Genomic DNA, 18,357 nt, shown 5'->3' with positions numbered 1-18,357 from the left:
GCGGGGCTCCCTGAGGAGCTGCCGGCGGGGCGGGGCGGGGCGGGACACGCGCCCGCCCTCGCCTTTTGGCGGCAAGGGGAGGATAACCGTTACAGGTAACGGTCGCCCGTCCTCCTGGGCGCCGGTGTCAGCTGCGGGCTGGGCGGCCCTCGTCAAGGGCGCCGGGCACATCGCGGGTTTAACCGTCGCCTCAAGACTGGCCTTGAGGAGAGCGTGGCAGGGTTGTTTGCTGTTTGGGGTTTTGGGTTTTTTTGATTTTCTTTGGGTGCTGAAGGTTAAGAAATACCCAGTGGGAGCAATGGTTTGCACCAAGTTCTCGTAGACATTCAAAATGCAGGCTCCACACCCTCACAAAATGGCAAGATACTGATTTTTCAAAATAAAAGGGTCATACTCCTCTATATCCTCTCAGTCTGAATAACATTATACACTAAATTTAGTAAAATCCTTACAAAGAGTCACTACATTCATACGTATAAACGAACAGAGGAAGAAGAGACCAACTGGAATTCCATATGCAAAATACATCCACTGGTACATGGGACTTCTGAAAATATTCGGAGATCATTATTACTGGTTGCAGCTACTTCATCTAGGCCAAAACAGGCATCCTGCTGCCTCTCACTGTAGGGCTGGGCACTGGCTGGTAAGGTGCCTGCCCTGCAGTCTGTGTGAACCCCCTTTGGCTCCCGGCTTTCCTCTCCTGGAGCAGCCTGGCTCCTGCTGCTCCCTGACAGTGAGCTCCTGAGGAGCTGGTACTCCGTGAGACAAGACGATCATGGTGATGTGCCTGCTCTGATGCTTCCAGTAGTGCTCAAAGCGCTACCAGGACCTGGGGTCCTGGGTGAGAATAAGGGGTGACAGATAACAGGGTAGGGGCCCAGGAGATGGAGGAAGGAGTGGGGGAAGAGGTCAACCAACTTCAGTTAAGAGACCTGGGTTTGCTTTTGAGATATGTGGTAGAAAAGTAAAGGAGGTGAGAGGGCATGCGTGTGCTTGGAAAGGCAAACTTGCTTATTAAAAATAATTTGGGACCTCGTGCTATACAAAACTGAGGCTGCTGTCCAGACTCTCTTTTTGTTGTTTTGGGTTGTTTTTTGTTGGCCTTTTTTTTCCCTTTCATCTATCTCATTGACATAATTAACACTTCCTTAACTGAAAGTTGGCATAGTGAGTCACAGTTCAGATAAGATAAAGGCTGGTAACAATCCGATCTGCATCATCTTGATAAGCAGCATGAGTTGCTTCCCCCTTTAAGCTTTCTATTGATCTCTCTCAAAAACCACTGGCCACAGTAAAAAAGGGAAATTAGCAGGGCAATAACCACAACGGGCTTTAAAACAAAGTTTAATCAATTATACAACCAAGAGATTGTGAAATCTGACTGCCTGGAACAGAGGACCCTAAGTTTGACCTGAGACAAGGTTACTGAAGTGACAATGTTGGCATAGGCCCTGATTAAATTCTGGCCAGATTTTGCTTGTCCCAGGCATGTGATGTCTCCCATATTCCTCACTGTTCCCCTTGTCTTTTTTGAGGGATCTCCTTCAGCATGCGGTTGCAGTTCCTGCAGAACCTGCGTAGTGCAGCAGAGCAAGAGCTAGCATGCTGCTTCTCACGCAGCCATCTTCCGTGGAGTTACCCAGACCATCTTGATAAAAATGAATGGTGTAGGCCTGACTTGGAAGATTCTTTCCAATCCTCTATCCCAGAGTTCTCTTGAATTTACTGTAAACCTAGGCATGAGGATAAAAATGGTGATAAAACACCTCCACGCATTTCCAAATCATTGGAAAACTGCCTCTTCCCCTCAGTCTAGCCTCTTTTTTCATCTTCTGGTTAGGTAGCGTAAATCTGTTTAGCTCCAAGAGAGGCAGCTGATGTTGAGGCATAAATCTGTGGCTTAGCTGATTATGTTTGTCACTGCTGGAAGTGCTGGCAGGTAAGGTCAGATCAGATTGCTCTTCCATCTCACTGGTGGCTGGTTTCTCTGAGGGTTAAAAAATGCTGGCGCAGTTTAGTCTTCTGGAGGCTATTTTGTCTTGCTCAAATCCAGTGAAACAGTTTGGTTTATGTTTGTGAACCACATAATGAATTTGCTGTTAAACATGCAGGAGGGGCCAATCACATTGTTAAAAATGTATAAATCATAATATAAACTCAATGAGAACAGGTGAGTGTTTTTAAAGTCACTTTCACTGTTGTGGAAAATCATTTATATTCCAGTCTAGTTTCTGATACTTAAATGCTAAATCTCTGAGGAGAGACTGCAAGAAATAACTTCTATCTTGTAAATACAAACTTCTGCACAGGATCTAGTTTTTCAGGCAGAAAGGCGAGTATTAATTGTTGTATTACTGGAAGAGTTGTTGCTAGGAGTGCATCTGTGCACATTTGTTTTACTTTCCTTCACACCATGTTCTTTTGTGCAGCTTTGGGACCCACCCTTTAGCAGCCCTTTCTTTTAAAGAAATTCAGATAATGATGCATCGACTGAAAAGCACAAGGCTCCACTAATAGCTCTCTTAGGGCTAGAGGTGTGGTTGGAAAATAAAATTCATAAGCAGTGGAGAGAGAAAGGATTTTTTTACATGTGGTGGGGGGCAGAGAACAAACAGGGAACAGGTCATCTTCAGAGCACCATGTCATCACTATTCTTCCCCAGGGCCCTGAGGAGAGCCCAGTGCCTCTGAAGGAACTCATGTTTTAACTCTTCCATTGTCTGCTGTTTAACTTAGCTGGCAAAGGCATTCTCTGGACCATTTATACTGATTTGTAAGTAACTTTTGTAGCACTGGGGCCATTCCAGCAGATAAAAGCAAGTGTTGTGCCAGTATTTATATATTACTTTTTCTTTTTTAATGCACTTAATTCAATTAAATGATTTGATATGCCAGCACTCAACTCCTAGGTACCTTGCCTTGGAAACCCAGCTCCAGAATTAGGGACCTGTGCTTTCCCATCAATGCATGGTGTTTGTCAGATATCTCAAAATAGGGTCTATGTGCCCTAGTACTATGTAGAGAGAAAAACCATCTGGAACTTTTCTGCCAGTAATGTATTTTCATTCATTCAGCATTCATGGCTATAATCTTTCCAAGGTATGTCTTACAGTTGTTCGTCGGAAAGAATGAACAAAGTTATTCTAAAAAACATGGCAGTGACTACATCTGCTGCTACCCACTTACCTGCTGGTCTGGGGCTGAAGCACTCTCCCACAAAGTAAAATATTTGGTGCTTATATCAGGCCAGATCCATCAGCCCAGGAGAGGTGAGGCTGACGCAGCTCCACACTCCCAGGTCCAACTGAAGTGAGGTCAAGCATGTATTCCCAGTCTAACATGCCAGGTCCTCCTGTGGTTTTGCCGTTAGAGATGCACCATCTGCACCCCACTCGCCAGCTCTCAGGGCACATCACCTTCCCACCAGCTAGTCCTGCTTGATCATAACTAACACTGACACACACACTTGCATGCTTACCCCCCCTGGCACCGCTGACGTAAGGGCTTCTGACCCTGGTCCACTCTGGTGGATGGCACTTCTTGTCACTCACTCGGGTCTCTCCAGCTGCTGGCACCCAGGCACACGGTGCCTGTGGTCCCAGCCCAGCTTCTGGCACCCAGGCCCTCACTCACTCCAGCTGCTGGCCCCATGGACACATGGGGGCCCCTACGACCTGCAGTCCTGTTCCAATTGCTGGCACTTAAGTTGACTCACTCCTATCTCTCCAGTCACTGTCACGTAGAATCATAGAATCATTTAGGTTGGAAAAGACCTTCAAGATCATCCAGTCCAACCATCAACCATGCCCACTAAACCATGTCCTGAAGTACCCCATCTACTCGCTTTTTGAATACCTCCAGGGATGGTGACTCAACCACTTCCCTGGGCAGCCTATTCCAATGCCTGACAACCCGCTCAGTAAAAAAATTTTTCCTAATATCTAACCTAAATCTCCCTTGCCTCAACTTGAGGCCATTTCCTCTCGTCCTGTCTCCAGCCACCTGACAGAAGAGACCAGCACCCACCTCACTACAACCCCCTTCAGGTAGTTGTAGAGAGCGATAAGGTCTCCCCTCAGCCTCCTCTTTTCTAGACTAAACAGCCCCAGTTCCCTCAGCCGCTCCTCATAAGACTTGTGCTCCAGGCCCCTCACCAGCTTTGTTGCCCTTCTCCGGACATGCTCCAGCACCTCAACGTCTTTCCTGTAGTGAGGGACCCAAAACTGAACACAGTACTCGAGGTGCGGCCTCACCAGTGCTGAGTACAGGGGAACAATCACTTCCCTGCTCCTGCTGGCCACACCATTTCTGATACAGGCCAGGATGCCGTTGGCCTTCTTGGCCACCTGGGCACACTGCTGGCTCATATTCAGCCGGCTGTCAACCAGCACCCCCAGGTCTTTCTCTGCCGGGCAGCTTTCCAGCCACTCTTCCCCAAGCCTGTAGCGCTGCATGGGGTTGCCATGACCGAAGTCACCCAGGCACATGGGCTCTCCAACACATGGCTTGACTAGAGGCTGGCACTCAGACCCCCCCATATACATGCATACACTCAGAATAGAGTCCTTCACTCAGAAAAAGAGTTATAAATTAATTTAATAAGAAGATAGGAACAGGCTATGCTAGGCAGGTGCAGGCCATGGCAGACAAGCACATCACCCAGCAAACTGTTCACACACAGCTGGCCCTTTCTATCCCCTTATCCCTCTATTTGCCCACGCTTGCTCCTTCCCAAATCACCTAGATCTCTCCCTTTCTTTGCCTTTGATTCATCCCCTAAGCATCCCATAAGAAGTCCTGTGCAACCCTGAAATGCTCTTCCCTTGCATCCCATAATGTGTCCTGTAACTGTAGGCTGCAACCCGCCTCATTCCTAAAGTTGCTGTGGTCTTGACTCATCTTGATGGACTTCATGCCTGCACCCTGGGGCTGAGGCTTTCCTGGGACAGCCCTGGCAGGGGCCTGGACAGGTTTTCCCTTCCTCTGTGTCCTTAATTTGTGTTCCCATCTGCCATTGTGTCTCTGTGCTCATCTGGGCTTGTGGAGATGGGCCTTTGATGGGCTGATGGCTCTTGTGATGGGTGTGGAAGGAGCCAGGGCAGGGTATTATTTAGGCTACCCCCATGCCATTGTCTCTCTGCACTCCTTTGTGGGTGTGTAGACAAGCTTTTATCACATAATACCACAGCTGATGTCTTTCTCAGCCTGGTTATGGAGGTTTTAAACCTACAATTTCCCTGGAGAGTGATACAAAGTGGGAACTTTGCCTTTCCAGTCTGGTAATTATTATTGTTTCATATGTAATACATAAATATTTCAGGGATGAGAACCTGCAGGCTTCCCCTTCCCTAGGTGAATGATTTAACCAGTAAGCTATAGCTGTCAGCTTTCTTTTGGTCTCGCTCCTTTTGACCTAATGAATCTTGGGTTTCTTTCTGAACAGTGCCACAACTGCAAAAGAAGTGGAGGGTGCCTTTCATCTCAGCTGTGTGATTAAGGGTGTAACTCTGAACACCTAGGAGTCAGGAGGCCTTTTTACAAAAGGTAAGCCATATCCCCTCACCTTCTTCCCTTGCCTGTCTTTGCAGGGTTTTGCTGAGCGTTAGATCTATTGTGAATGTTCTGGATCTGGCCTCACAGGTGGTATCAGCATCTTTCTTCCAGGTTTCTGAGGGAACTCAAGTGAAAGGTGCTATGCTTCTGTCTGTTCTTCAGAAATATGAGCGTTTGTGCTGGAGGTTGCAGGGCTGCAGGTCATGGGGTTGTGGGATGCATGGGACTTGCTGGGCAAGTGCTGTAACCTTGCTGACCAGCGCATCCCAGAACCACTAAACCTGTTGCAAGGTACGTGGCAACCAGCTGCCCATGTGTGGTACAGCTGCATCCCCTCTATGCGGTAAATTTGTAAATTTCAAATATCTTTAATGCCGTGGTTCTAGTGAAACCACCACATCGTTCCACTATCCTGGACAAATACCAGGAAATCCTTAATATCTGATAAGACTAGGTTTTCATGTGGAAAACAGGGACCTGGCTGCAACAACCCAGACGTATGTAAGCCTTAGCTTGGGTGCTTGTTAGACATCTTTGTGCTCAGGACTACCTGGGCATGCAGAGAAAGAAAATTGTAAGTGTGTAGTCAACTTTGACAGTACATACATGCTTTCAGTCTCAAGTTGCTGCTGAATGAGGGCTTTTTAGATTGCAGTTCTAAATGTTAGGTACCAAAATTTTCCAAAGCCTTGTTTTGGATCTGGCCCTAAGTAGGATGACCTGGGTAATTATAGACCTGTCAGGCTGACAGGGATCCCAGGCAAAAGAATAGAATCACTGATACAGGAGTTGCTTCAATAATGAATTAAAGAAAAGTAATGTAATTAATGCCAATCATCATGGGTTTGCAGAAAATAAATTCTGTCACATTGGTTTGTAATTGCATCAAAAAGATATTAAGTGTGGTTACTAAAGGTAATGTATTCAGACATGTGAGGCATGTGACTTGACCACACAACACTAAATCAAGGAAATGCAATGATAGAGACCATCCAGTCCCCAGTAAAAACAGCTTAGGATGTCTCAAAATGTAATTTTAAATGAGGAATTGTAATTGCATATTTTCAGTAAGATCTTTCTTAGGTCATTTCTTGGCTGCACACTACTAGATATTTGTTGGTACCTTTGAAGGAAACATACAGTCATCACAGATACTTGCAAATGATACAAAGATTGAGGGAATAGTTAATAATGTAGGTGATAGAGTGGGATATCCACCAAAGAGGAGCTCCCCATGTGATGCTATGTCAAAAGGACTAACAGTATGATCCCTGGAAGGATAAACAAAGAATTATTAAACAAGAGTGATGATGCTGTAGTACTTCTGCTTTCATGCTTTTAGCAACTGTGCCTGGGATGCTCTCCAGATCTGGTGTTAGCTCAAGAATATAGCATAATAACAGTCTGTTGAACTTCCAGAGAGACTGTTAAGGATGCTTTGATCATAGTCTGTCGTTACCTCTGTTCAGAAATGCCTTAAGAAGGCCCTTCCATCTAGCTTGGCAGTACTAGAAGGTGAAGTTAGATGAAATTAGGGCCAGGGTGAGGTCCCTTCCAACCTAAAGTATTCTGTGATTCTTTTTGTAACAGATATGCTGTAGTTCAAACAGGATGTAGTGTGGCAAAGTGATGTGGCCTGTTTTATTAAGAAAGCTGGATTAGACAATCACAAAAGTCCAATTTGTGAACTCCAGCTCCCTGAAGGTATTTGTGCTTCCCACAGTTTCTCTACAGCCAAAACCGTAGAGGGTTTAACAACCCTGTTATCTGTTATCTCCTTGGTTATCTGTAGATATGCAAGCAGAGTTTGTCTTACTCCTGTTCAGTGTATTTTTGCATATACTGACACACAAAACATTGTGAGCTGGGATGATTCACTTATGATTGTGTACCTATATAATATCTTCTTAAAACATTACTGCTGATATGCACTTACTGTTTTACTTAAATGAAAATTTCAGATTCCCTCTGAAAGTGTAGCAAAGCTACACTGTGATTTTTGGTATCTAAAAAAGAATCAGGAGCAGCACGGAAAATTTATACAGAGGAGTGAATACTATAGAAAGATGCTGTTCTCTTGCGTTTTTTTTCTGATGCTGAATTTATATTACAGAACTCAAGGTTCATTGGAATGAGAAAGTCAAATTTCTCCATTAAATATTTTAAACATTTGTTGGTACAAACATCATGGTTAAGAACAAAAGCAGTTTATATATCTATATCACTCACTCCTGACATTAATGGGAAGTAAAAGCTATCAAATGTAGCCAGGCAGCTCAGAAAAAAACAACATATAAAGAGAGTGCATATATTTCAGCAATGTCTTGCTGTGAAGTTATCAACGATTAATAATAGATTCCAGTGTAACAAAGCAAACAAGGAAAAGTTTTAGTTAGTAGCTATTCTGAAGAGACTCAGTAAATGCTATGATTTGATGATGTGTCGCCTAATAGCTTCTGTAATGTGCTGGTCTCAGTACTAAATCAAGAGAGCAGTGTCTAATGGCTGAATCTAGTATGACATCCCAGGAAGCTGTTGAAATCACTGTTTCTATGGAAATTTCTACAAGGGAAATCCAGGGGGTTGAATGGATGTGCAAAAGTATGCATGAAGATTAGTATTTTCATGCAGCATAGTGGGTTTTCAGGGATGTTGCTGAGATGGGTCATTCTGAGTGAGGTGCTGGTGTAAATCATTCCAGATGCTGGTAATTTCTGGAAGATGAAAGGAGGGAGGGAGGAGTGAAGTAGGTGGCAGGAAGAGAAAAGAGCCAGCAGCTGCTACAGGATGAGTAAACAGTGAGTTTGTTTGTTTCCCTATTGTTCAACTGAATTTGTTCATGATCCCGTTGCTTAGAGGAGAACTGCTCCAGACAGAGTCACAGTTATATCAGTTATATCAAACAGTGTTGTGGTGTGGTAATCTTCCGATTCAGTCTGGGGCTAAATTATGCAGGACAGGCATGGGGAATTTGGTCATCTGGTATCAAGGTTGTCCGGTGACTGAGGGAGATGAAGGTTGAAGTCTACCAGTATAGTATTTTTCAGGGGACAGAGAATCCCTGCTGGGCTGTGGCTTGAAGCAATCTGGCTAACTGCATAGGAATTTACCTACCCTTTGAAGGTGAAATCGGGCTAACTGCAGTGGTGCAGCTTTCTGTCTTCTCTCCAGGAACTGACTAAAAGGAAAGACAACATCCCAACATTAACTATTAAGCCAGCTCAGATGTTGCAATACTCAGATCAAAGGTCTACAGAGATCTGGAACATCTATTCAGGGCTTGGGCATCCATCATACGTGCACATATACAAATGACAGCTCACATTAAGTGAAAAAGAACCGTACAGTGAGTTTGAGTATATAAAAATTTCAAAGCAGCTATAAATCCAACGTTACATGCAAAACAATGGTGCTTCCTTCTATTGAAAATCTTTCCTTCCTTTGTTTTGAGTCAAAAGTTTAGCAAAACTGATGTATGCCAAATTTATTTGCAAAAGCTGGAGTAGATAAAAAAAAAAAGCTAGGAGTAGCTAACGATGGTGACGCATAAGGGATTGTACTGTTCCTAATGTTAAACATATGAGATAATATCAACATCAACATTGTCTCAGGAAATTCTGGATCAGACTCCTGGCCAATTAAGTTACAGAAGGGCAAGGCACCAGGATTTCACTTGAAATTTTGAGGGTTATCAGGAATAATGGTTAAGGAAGGGAGAGAAAAAATAGCTCTGTGTTCACCTATTAGAAGTCTTAATTCAGCTCATACAAACCTTCATGGATTATATCCTATAGATATATAACAATGGTGAGGCAGGCCCTCAGCTGATGCAAAGTATTATAGCTCCATCTGAATTTTCTGGAACTACATGTATTTCTGGAGGCTGAAGTTGTGGCCCTAATGAGAGTTTCTACTGTGCCTTCCACCAGCAAGCATGCACAAAGGCAGTGGGGTGTCAGATCACTGTGTGCTGAAGGAGAACAGCACTATGCGCTGTTGTGTATGTACATTATTTAGCTTAATGGGGTCTTAGTTCTTAATAGTGGCTTTTAGCTAGTACTGCAAAACAGTTAAATTCATCATGTATCAGGTCAGCGGAACATCAGGACACTGATTGGGGTGGGTGTGTAATTTTTTTTTTAAAGCAATGTTGAATAAAAATAAACTTCTGCATGAAAAGTGTTTTTAAATAACATTGAATAGCTCCAAATAAAATACTTAAAAACAGACTGGCTGCCTAGGGATTGTCTCCTTCCTTAATTCCACTTTAACTATACTAACAGAGGGACTTACAACTGTTCAAAAACAACCAAAATGTTTCAACACATCTTTTAGCATAGCAAACATGCTGTTTTGCCTTTTCACTGAGAAATTATTAATCTATTTTTATTCACACTTTTGAAAAAAGCTTATCTTGCCTGTAGAGAAGTTCAGTCTGAAAGGCAAAATTATGAGGAATCTACAGGCAATTGGAAAAAACCTGCTAGAATGCAAATGGCTTGTACAGTTTTACTGCAGCATCCCTGTACACCCTGCCTTTAGCAGTGGGACACACGTAGCGCTGCTCACTTCTGGGGCCAAACTTTGCTTTAGAAAATCAGAATCGTTTATGTTCTTTGGCAGAGTGCAGAGGAGAAGTTGAAGACTACTCCCATCTCTCATGTGGATCACTGACATCTGCAGAATCGCAACTTTGGTTACAAACACCAGCCAAGCCCCTGAAAGAAAAATGCCCAAAGATGAACAACACGCAAAGGGAAGCTGTGCTGGATGCTGTGAATGGTGAGTGCCACGTTGGAAGGTGCTCCTCTTTGGTGCTGAGCCACCAAAGCAAGCATGCTGCTATTTAGCCAGCTCTAGGCCTATGAATAATTCCACTGACTAATTTTGCTTTCTCAGAAAGTTTTAAGTACAGTACGTATGTATACATGTGCGTCCAGTGTGCCAGGACCATATAATTTCAGAGCAACATCCATCCTTTTAAAAGTGATCTCCTTTAGCTGTATTTCTAGTTGGCTGTGCCCCTCCTCCCCCAAAACCTCCATCCCCTTCCAGTATCACGTTGGCATGAAAACTTAACGCCCCACAACCCAGCTGTCCATCGCTACCAGCCAGAACACCTCCTCCTCATCTAAGATTACATCCCCTCTTCATCTAAAAAATTACAGTAATTAGTTGCAGTGCCCATGCTGCAAGTGGAAACCCCAGGGAAATTCAGAATTGGAACAGTCTACATTCGTTTCCCAAACACACATTTGGTTAATCTGAGGGGGGACAGATGATCGGAGTGGACTTTTTAAGTGCGCACTAGCGAAGTTGTAACCCGGGACGGGGCCGCGGCAGAGGCCGCTGCACGCCCCGCGGGGGAGCCGGGGCGCCGGGGCTCCGCGCGTCGCTCAGGGCTCGGCGGCCAAAGTAGTTGCAGAGAAACGTGCTGGGGTGGCCGTAGGCTGAGCAGAGCTCCGGCAAGCCCCCAGCGGCACCTGCCAACCGAAACGCCCCTTCGCCGGACGGAGGGAAGCAGTTTCGGGAAGCCGCGGCCCCCCCCGCCCCTCGCCGCCGTCCTCCGCTTGCCTCCCGGCGGCGGCGCCCCGCCGCCGCCGCGCTGTGCCCGCCTGCCGCCGCGCCCGGACAGCCGCGGGGGCGGCCTTGCGAAGCGGCCCCCCACCGCCGCCGCGGGAGCCGGCAGCCGGCGGCGGGGGAGGAGCGGAGCGGAGCCACACGGCGCGGCCGCTCGCCGCCAGCCCGGCCGGCTCTGCGGGGAGGCGGCTGCCGGAGCGGGCTGCGGGCTCGCCGGGCGGGGCCGCCCCCGGGCCTCTCCCGCCGCCCCGCGGCATGGTCGCGCCCGCCCCGCGGCGCCCCCGCCCTCCGCCCGGCCGCCCGCCCGCGCCGCCTGGGCCAGCGGGAAGATGGATGGGCACGTCCTGGGCTGGATCGTCCTGCTGTGGCTCGCAGGTAGGGCCGCGGGCTGCCGGCCGCGGGCGGGGGCAACGGGCACGGACGTCCCGGCGGCCCCGACGTGCCCGTGCCGTGCCGTGCCCGGCGGGCTCTATGTCTCTCTTTAGGGCGAAAACGGGAGGTTTGGGGAAATGCCCCGGCAGGCTGCGGGAAGGCAGCTGCGGAGGGAGCCAGCGTGGGGTGGGGGTCTTTTCGGGGGCGTCCCGCGGTGCAGTTTGCGGAGACTGCGCGGAGAGGGCTGGTCCCGCTGGGGAGGGGGGGAGGCAGCCAGCGTCTCCTGCTTGCGCGGGCCCGGCTGGGGGGCCGTGGGGGCAGGTCCGAGGGGCCCCCGGCGCTTCGGGGTGCGGGCGGCGATTGGGCCACTGTTTACCGCGGGGCGTGGGGGGGGAGAGGAGCGCGCTTGTGGCGGGGAAGGTGGGAGCCGGCCCGGGGAGGCAGCAGGAGCGCGGGGTTGGGGCCGGAGTGTCCTTGGCCGCGGTGCAGAGGGGATGGCGACAACCCTCGTCTCCCCCCGCCTGCCCACGCCGGGCCGGGAACAATCGCAGGAACTTCTCCTTTCCCGGTGTCCTGGCCGCACACTCCGTCTAACAGAGGTGTGAGAGGAGGGGGCTGCCCTGCCTCCGCCCCGGCTTCCAGGGGGGCAGGATCCGGCCATCTGGTGCATCCATGGTGCAGCGGTACCCAGGCCTTTGTGAGCGCAGGACGGGACTGCCCGGCCGGCTCCCGAAGAGGTCGGGCAAGCCCTAAGCAAGGGGGAGGGGAGCCGGAGAGAAGAGCAGAGAGGGCTCTGCGGTGGGGAGAGGGCAGGGGGAACAAGCTGAAAAGAGGCTGGGTCTGAGAGCTGCATAGCGAGGAAAGGAGAGGGTAGGGATTACAGCGGAATGAGAGCGGCAGGGCAGCCGGGAATCGGAGAAAGAAGGAGCCCTGTCGGGTCAGCGGCCAGATCTGCCTCCTCTGAGCTGGTGCAGCAGCCAGGTACAGGCAGGAGCAGGAGGCTTTAGGAAAAGCTGCAGCAGGCTGACTTAGCCAGGCAGGCTGGTTACAGGCTGGAAGAAGAAACAGGCACACTTGGATTAAGTGGCATATATTTCCCACCACCACCAATGTATCCCACAAAAAAGACCTCAGACTCTTCCCTCTTCCTATTCAGATTTAGGATTCACAAGCAGTAAATTCGGCTTTTAGTCATAACACCTCTCTCCCACCACCCACCCACCCCTTTCCTTGCTTTTCACTCTGAGTCATCTTCAACACCGGTGCCTGCCTACTGCTCCCTTCCAGGGTTTCACGGCCTCATCTGGGGCTTCAGCAGCTTCCAGCTCATCCTCCCTCCTTGCCTCTCTCCCTGCCTGCCTCCCTGCCATTTGGCTGCTACTGAACGTATCCCACTTCACTGAGTTGGTCTGGAGTGCCAGTGCACCCACAATTACCACTCCTTTCCTACTAGCCATAGTAGTATGCTGATAAATAGTATCCAGGGACTGGTAAAGGAGTACAGGTTGTAGATAAACATGACATTACATTCCTCCCTCTTTTTAAAGAGCTTCATTATCTGGACGTGTCTGGCTAGATCAGGACTTTTCCATCAAGCTAAAAGGCTGGGCTGTTGACACCTTTCTCTTTCCATTAAAGGTAGTTCATGATTACTGGCAGCAACCGCTGTTTGGAGCATGCAAGGTCTATGCAGAGAGAGAGGTACTGCTACAGTAGGGAGACCTTCCAGTCTCCTCTACTCCTGGGCTTTTGAGACAGGACTGCCTGCCGCTGGTGCTGTCGACCACCAGCAGGCAAAGGCTTCCAGCAGGCAACAGGTTAGCCGTAGCCGTGTGCTGAGAGATGGAGGCAGTCAGTTGCTTCCCTCCAGCCTCCCGGCTGCTGTTGCCCAGCGATAGAGCAGGCACTGCTGTCCTTTTTCATGGCTGAGAGAAAGCAAATAAGACAAGGTGTGTGTGTGAGTGAGTGTGAGCATGTACGTGTGTGCACAGAAAAGGGAGAGAGGCTAGCAAACATGGATTCAAGATTTTCTTCTTCCCAGTGGCTGTGCAAAGGAATGAAAGGTCTGCATCAAGGTAAGGAGCCCTAATCCAGCCAGAGTGGTACACTCCACTCTGGGAAAGAGCAGTGGGGGTTGGGAGGTGGCGGGGCCAGGGTAAGAGACAGAGTGGAAGATGGGGAGGAAGCAGGGAGACAAAAGGGAGCAAGAAAGAGAGAGAGGCTCTCGCCCCCTTCTCTCCCCTCCTCCCTCCTCGAGGAGGGCTGAGAAATTTCTAATCAGCACTCACAGTTCCTTTCCTCCCAGCAATAATTCCTCTCTGTCCTTTGTTTGTCTTTAATTTTTGGCTCTTGCATTTATCTTTTGTTTGGTTTTGTGCATTGTGAGTTCTTAGTGCAATTTGAAAAAATTCTGCATGAGGTAGAATGGGTTTGGTTTAGCTTCTCTTCCTCCTTCCCTGCTCTCCCATGCGCCTACAGCTAGTGTTTTAATAACAACAGCAAAAGGATGAAGAGCAGGTCATCCTTTATTCCTTCCTGTGAAGTGACACAGGTTAGGATATGTGTGGGACTGTGTTCTTCTTGTTCTAGAAAAAGGAGGTGCAATTTGTCAAGTATCCTTAAGCCCCTGTGTAAAGCTGGTTCTTGTAAACTACCAAGTGCAGCTTGAATCTGGAATGAATCCTCCCCTCGTGTTTACTGTTATTCATATTAATGCTGTAATTCCCAATGCATTTAAAACTAGAGAAGTGTTGCACTGGAGACTGAACTCCAGTTTTACCCACAGAACAAGTACAGCAGATTTTTTTCTGCCTCATGACTTAGGCTAAGCTTAGAAAGATTAAAGTTAGAAAACTGTCCATGTTAAAATGTGACCTTCTCTCCCTGTTAAGTCATTTTTCACCAATAATTTAGCACTCGGTACCTGTTTACTCTCCCTGTGCAGAAGAGCCACTGTAATGCAATGGTATAGTACAAAGGCAGGTAGATTTACTATACTACCTCTGCTTTCCGAGCCACAGTTTAGGAGAGCAGGCAGAGGGGGCATGCTGGAGCACAGTTGTTTTTTGCTGTTTCCTGGCCAACTGAGCAGACTTCTTGGGAAGGCAGGGAGATGGATAGACTGTTTTATCTGCCTTGAGTTAAAGTATTCATCTGACTTCCCTTGACTGGCTGCACGCAGCATAAGCATAGTGTAACTGGGAAGAAATCACATTTTTTTTTTTTTATTCATGTGAGATCACCTCGAGTGGGACTGGCACCAGTGGAAATCCCAATGCCATCCCAAGAACAGGTGTTATGGCTTGGTGTTATAAGGCTTGGAGAGAGTCTTCCTGTTTCTTTTCCTTCATTCTCAGGATTCTGGTGGTGACCAGTTGCTGAGTGATAGTTCTGGGAATTATTTCTGGGATGCTGAATCAAGACTGTAAACCAGGAGCCATCTGATAATTGGAACACCTTTCAGACAGTAGTAAGACAGGGTGGATTTGATCTGGTGACCAAAGCTGAGATAATTCTCCTGAAAACATCCAGGGTGACGTTTGTGAATGTGTGAAAGGGGCAGGTCGTAACAGAGTGTAATAAGTGCAGGGAAGCTGGTGAAGAGAGGCCGATACCTAGAAAAGCCCACAAAATGCCCTGGGCTCTTGTGAAAGCCCTTACTCAGTCCTTGCCATTTCAGGGCTGTGTACTTCCCTGGAGAAGTCAGGAGCATGGCGTGCCTGGGGGACAGCATCACAGAGAATGGGGAAGAGCAAGGAATACTCCAATGTCTACTGCTGTCAGTTTGCACAGTCTGGGCTCTGTCTTACATGGAGGGTTTTTGTATTGAGGTTCTATGCTGTGTGCAAGGCTATGCTTTTCTCCGACTGCTTTGGTTTTGCCTCTTTCCAGGTTAAGCAGTTAGGGAGCTGAAATTCTTGGTTTTGCTACGGAGCTGTAAAAAGCAGTACCATTCTTTCACCTCAGGTGCAGCTGACCTATTTAGGCATTGGTTTCTTGCTGGCTAAAAAAGTTGACAATTAGTGGCCATGGAGCTAAGAACACAAGTCTGATAGGAACCAGACCAAGACATCCAATTCATTTCCCATAAGCCACTCAACACAATCTGATGGTGATGGCTTTTGCTGATAAATTGCATGGATTGGATTTAGTCCAGCATGAGTAGGCAAGAATCTGTACAACACAATCTTAGTGATCCCACTGGCTGTCCATTCACCTGTTTACACATCTGCTTATCATCTCTGACTTTCCAGACTTGAAGCCCAGATCTTGCACTTCCTGATTCAGGCTTGATCCACATTTGAAAGTGTGGATGGTGTGCCTGTATTCAGCAGTGGGGGAAAGAACACTTTTAATTGATTCACAGTAGCCAACACACAAAAAAGAAAGACATATCATCCTTTTGCCCAACAGTTTATTTTGTTTGGGGAAGTGATATAAACTACCCTAGGAGCGCTGTCTCTTGCCAATGAACATAGGCTTTTCTGCCAAAGCCCTTAGGTATAGTCTAGGAGTAGTTTTCCTGAGGTGCCTGGTTCAGGGCCTGATGACTTCCATTTTCCTGTGTGCACAACTGCCACTCCTATCAATAAAGGTGCACAAAATTGGTAAATGTAATTTTTGTAGTTTCATAGCATCAGCTGTACTGCCTCAGGCAAGTGGTAGTGTGAGCCAAATAATTGCAAAGAAAGAGATGTGATGCATGCAAAGGTAGGGAGACCCATGCTGACCTGAAGAATAATGTGTAGTTTGCCTTCTCTTGGACTCACAATCTTATCTTGTGTGCTAGAAGGATGCAGTCTGAGACCTATTACACTGAACTACAGTATTTGGCTTTGCCTTTATTTACAGGGATTAGTGCTTCAGATCAACTTCATTCTAACTAGATGATCTTCAAGGTCCCTTCCAACCCAACCCATTCTATGATCCCATTCATAAAGGGTAACTTTAAGGCTGTGTAGTGAAGCTAAATCTTCTTGGGATTCATCTAGCCTCAGGGGAGGCAGCAGCTTCTCCGGAGGGCAACTGAAAAGAGCTATCACCTCTCAATTGCCTTTCCTCATTTACTCATGGAAGGCATTTAAGATCAGGCTCACAAGGCTCAAATGTGCCCGTACAAATATCTCCTTTATAATCACTTCCTGGAATTTCTTTAATCACTGCTAAAATGTATTAGTGATAGCTTGTGTGTAAAAGTTGATTGCATAGTTTGAATGCATAATCTGAGGATACTTTAGGAAAAGAATCAGAGAAAGGAGATGAATACACTTTGCCAATGACAAACAGAGCAAAACCCATACAATTATTTTTCTGAAGTGTGATTATTTTTAAGATCTTTCTCTGAAGTGTATATATACACATGCACAGACACACAAAATCATGGATTCTTTTTTATTTTTCTGAGAGTAAGAATATCTGTGTTTTTAAGATGCACTTGATTAATATTTGCAGACCTTTTTCTGGGGATTTAGGAGAAGAAGAAAGAAGGAAAGCAAAATTGTCATGTAGTCATGAAACTCCCATGAGCTAGAATTTTTCTTGTGAAAGTTCAAACATTGTGAAATTCACAATGAACAGGTTTGCTCTTCTGGAGTTGCAGGAATTACATTTCCATGATGATTTTTGAAACAGGGCTAATCTTGCTCTGTCCTGCATTAGTCATAACATAGCAGAGCACAGTTCAGTTTCTTTTCAGTCCTACTTGTATTAAACTAGACAAAGAGGTACCACGGTGCTGTCACTGAGCTTGTCATCTTTTTCACGTCTTTCACTCTTTTGCTACAGCCCAGAGTTCGGTCCTGTGATACAACTGAGGCTTTTCTTATCCTGGCTAGTCACTTGAAGATTATTGAGGTCAGCAGTTCCTTCTTGAAGTTGAAGAAGATCCTAAGCAGACCTCTATAATTCACGTGCATGGACATAACTGATAGCTATAAAAGCCACCATCTGTCTTCACGCAGTCGAACATCCTGTTGGCCTTTTTGATGGACGCTGTATACAGCATGTGACGTACTATATGAATTGACTCCGATCACTTTTTTTGGCAGAGGAAATAACAGGTGTATAATTTCCCAGTTCAGCCATATATAATTGTATATAATTGACTTAAAACAGATCTAGAGTTTCCACTGCTCAGTCTCTCAGTCTGAGGCACTGTGTTGCTCTTAAATGCTATTTCTGGGAAAGGATCCAAAAATAATACTTCAAAAATTAATAAGGAGCTTGGGGTAGGATATAGAAGACTCCAGATAATTTACTGCACATCTCCCAAATGCTTTTGGATAGAAAAAAGAATTCCTGTTTTCCCAAAAGCTTTCCTTTCCTTTTTCCTTTCCTTTCTTTTCCTTCCTTTCCTTTCCTTTCCTTTCCTTTTCCTTTCCTTTCCTTTTCCTTTCCTTTCCTTTTCCTTTCCTTTCCTTTCCTTTTTTCCTTATCCTTTCCTTTCCTTTCCTTTCCTTTTCCTTTCCTTTCCTTTTTTCCTTTTTCCTTTCCTTTTTTTTCCTTTCCTTTCCTTTTTTCCTTTCCTTTCCTTTTTTCCCTTTCTCCTTTCTCCTGTCTTCCTTTTTCCTTTCCTTTCCTCCTTTTTCCTTTCCTTTCCTTTTTCCTTTCCTTCCTTTTTTCCTTTCCTTTCCTTTTTCTTTCTTTCCTTTCCTTTCCTTCTTCCTTCTCCTTTTTCCTTTCCTTTCCTTTCCTTTCCTTTCCTTTCCTTCTTTCTTCCTTTCCTTTCCTTTCCTTTCCTTTCCTTTCCTTTCCTTTCCTTTCCTTTCCTTTCCTTTCCTTTCCTTTCCTCCTTTCCTTTCCTTTCCTTTCCTTTCCTTTTCCCTTTCCCTTTCCTTTCCTTTCCTTTCCT

At 46.6% G+C, this 18,357-nt stretch overlaps 1 protein-coding gene across 4 annotated transcripts in view; it reads left to right on the top strand.

Moving 5' to 3' along the window:
* Positions 1-11,004: 11,004 nt before the first annotated feature.
* The window catches only part of ILDR2 (immunoglobulin like domain containing receptor 2), a 44,970-nt gene continuing 37,617 nt past the window's right edge, over positions 11,005-18,357 (top strand). For 3 of the 4 annotated variants that reach the window (XM_052794500.1, XM_052794499.1, XM_052794498.1), the window contains exon 1: positions 11,379-11,510. In XM_052794500.1, coding sequence (XP_052650460.1) covers positions 11,465-11,510 — 46 coding nt within the window. In that variant the 5' untranslated portion in view covers positions 11,379-11,464. Of the gene's footprint in view, positions 11,511-18,357 lie in introns of all 4 variants that reach the window. The other variant, XM_052794501.1, reaches the window with a different exon arrangement.

The sequence above is a fragment of the Harpia harpyja genome, chromosome 8, assembly GCF_026419915.1.
Source record: "Harpia harpyja isolate bHarHar1 chromosome 8, bHarHar1 primary haplotype, whole genome shotgun sequence".
NCBI classification, from domain to species: domain Eukaryota; kingdom Metazoa; phylum Chordata; class Aves; order Accipitriformes; family Accipitridae; genus Harpia; species Harpia harpyja.
This window is presented reverse-complemented; position numbering and strand designations above follow the sequence as displayed.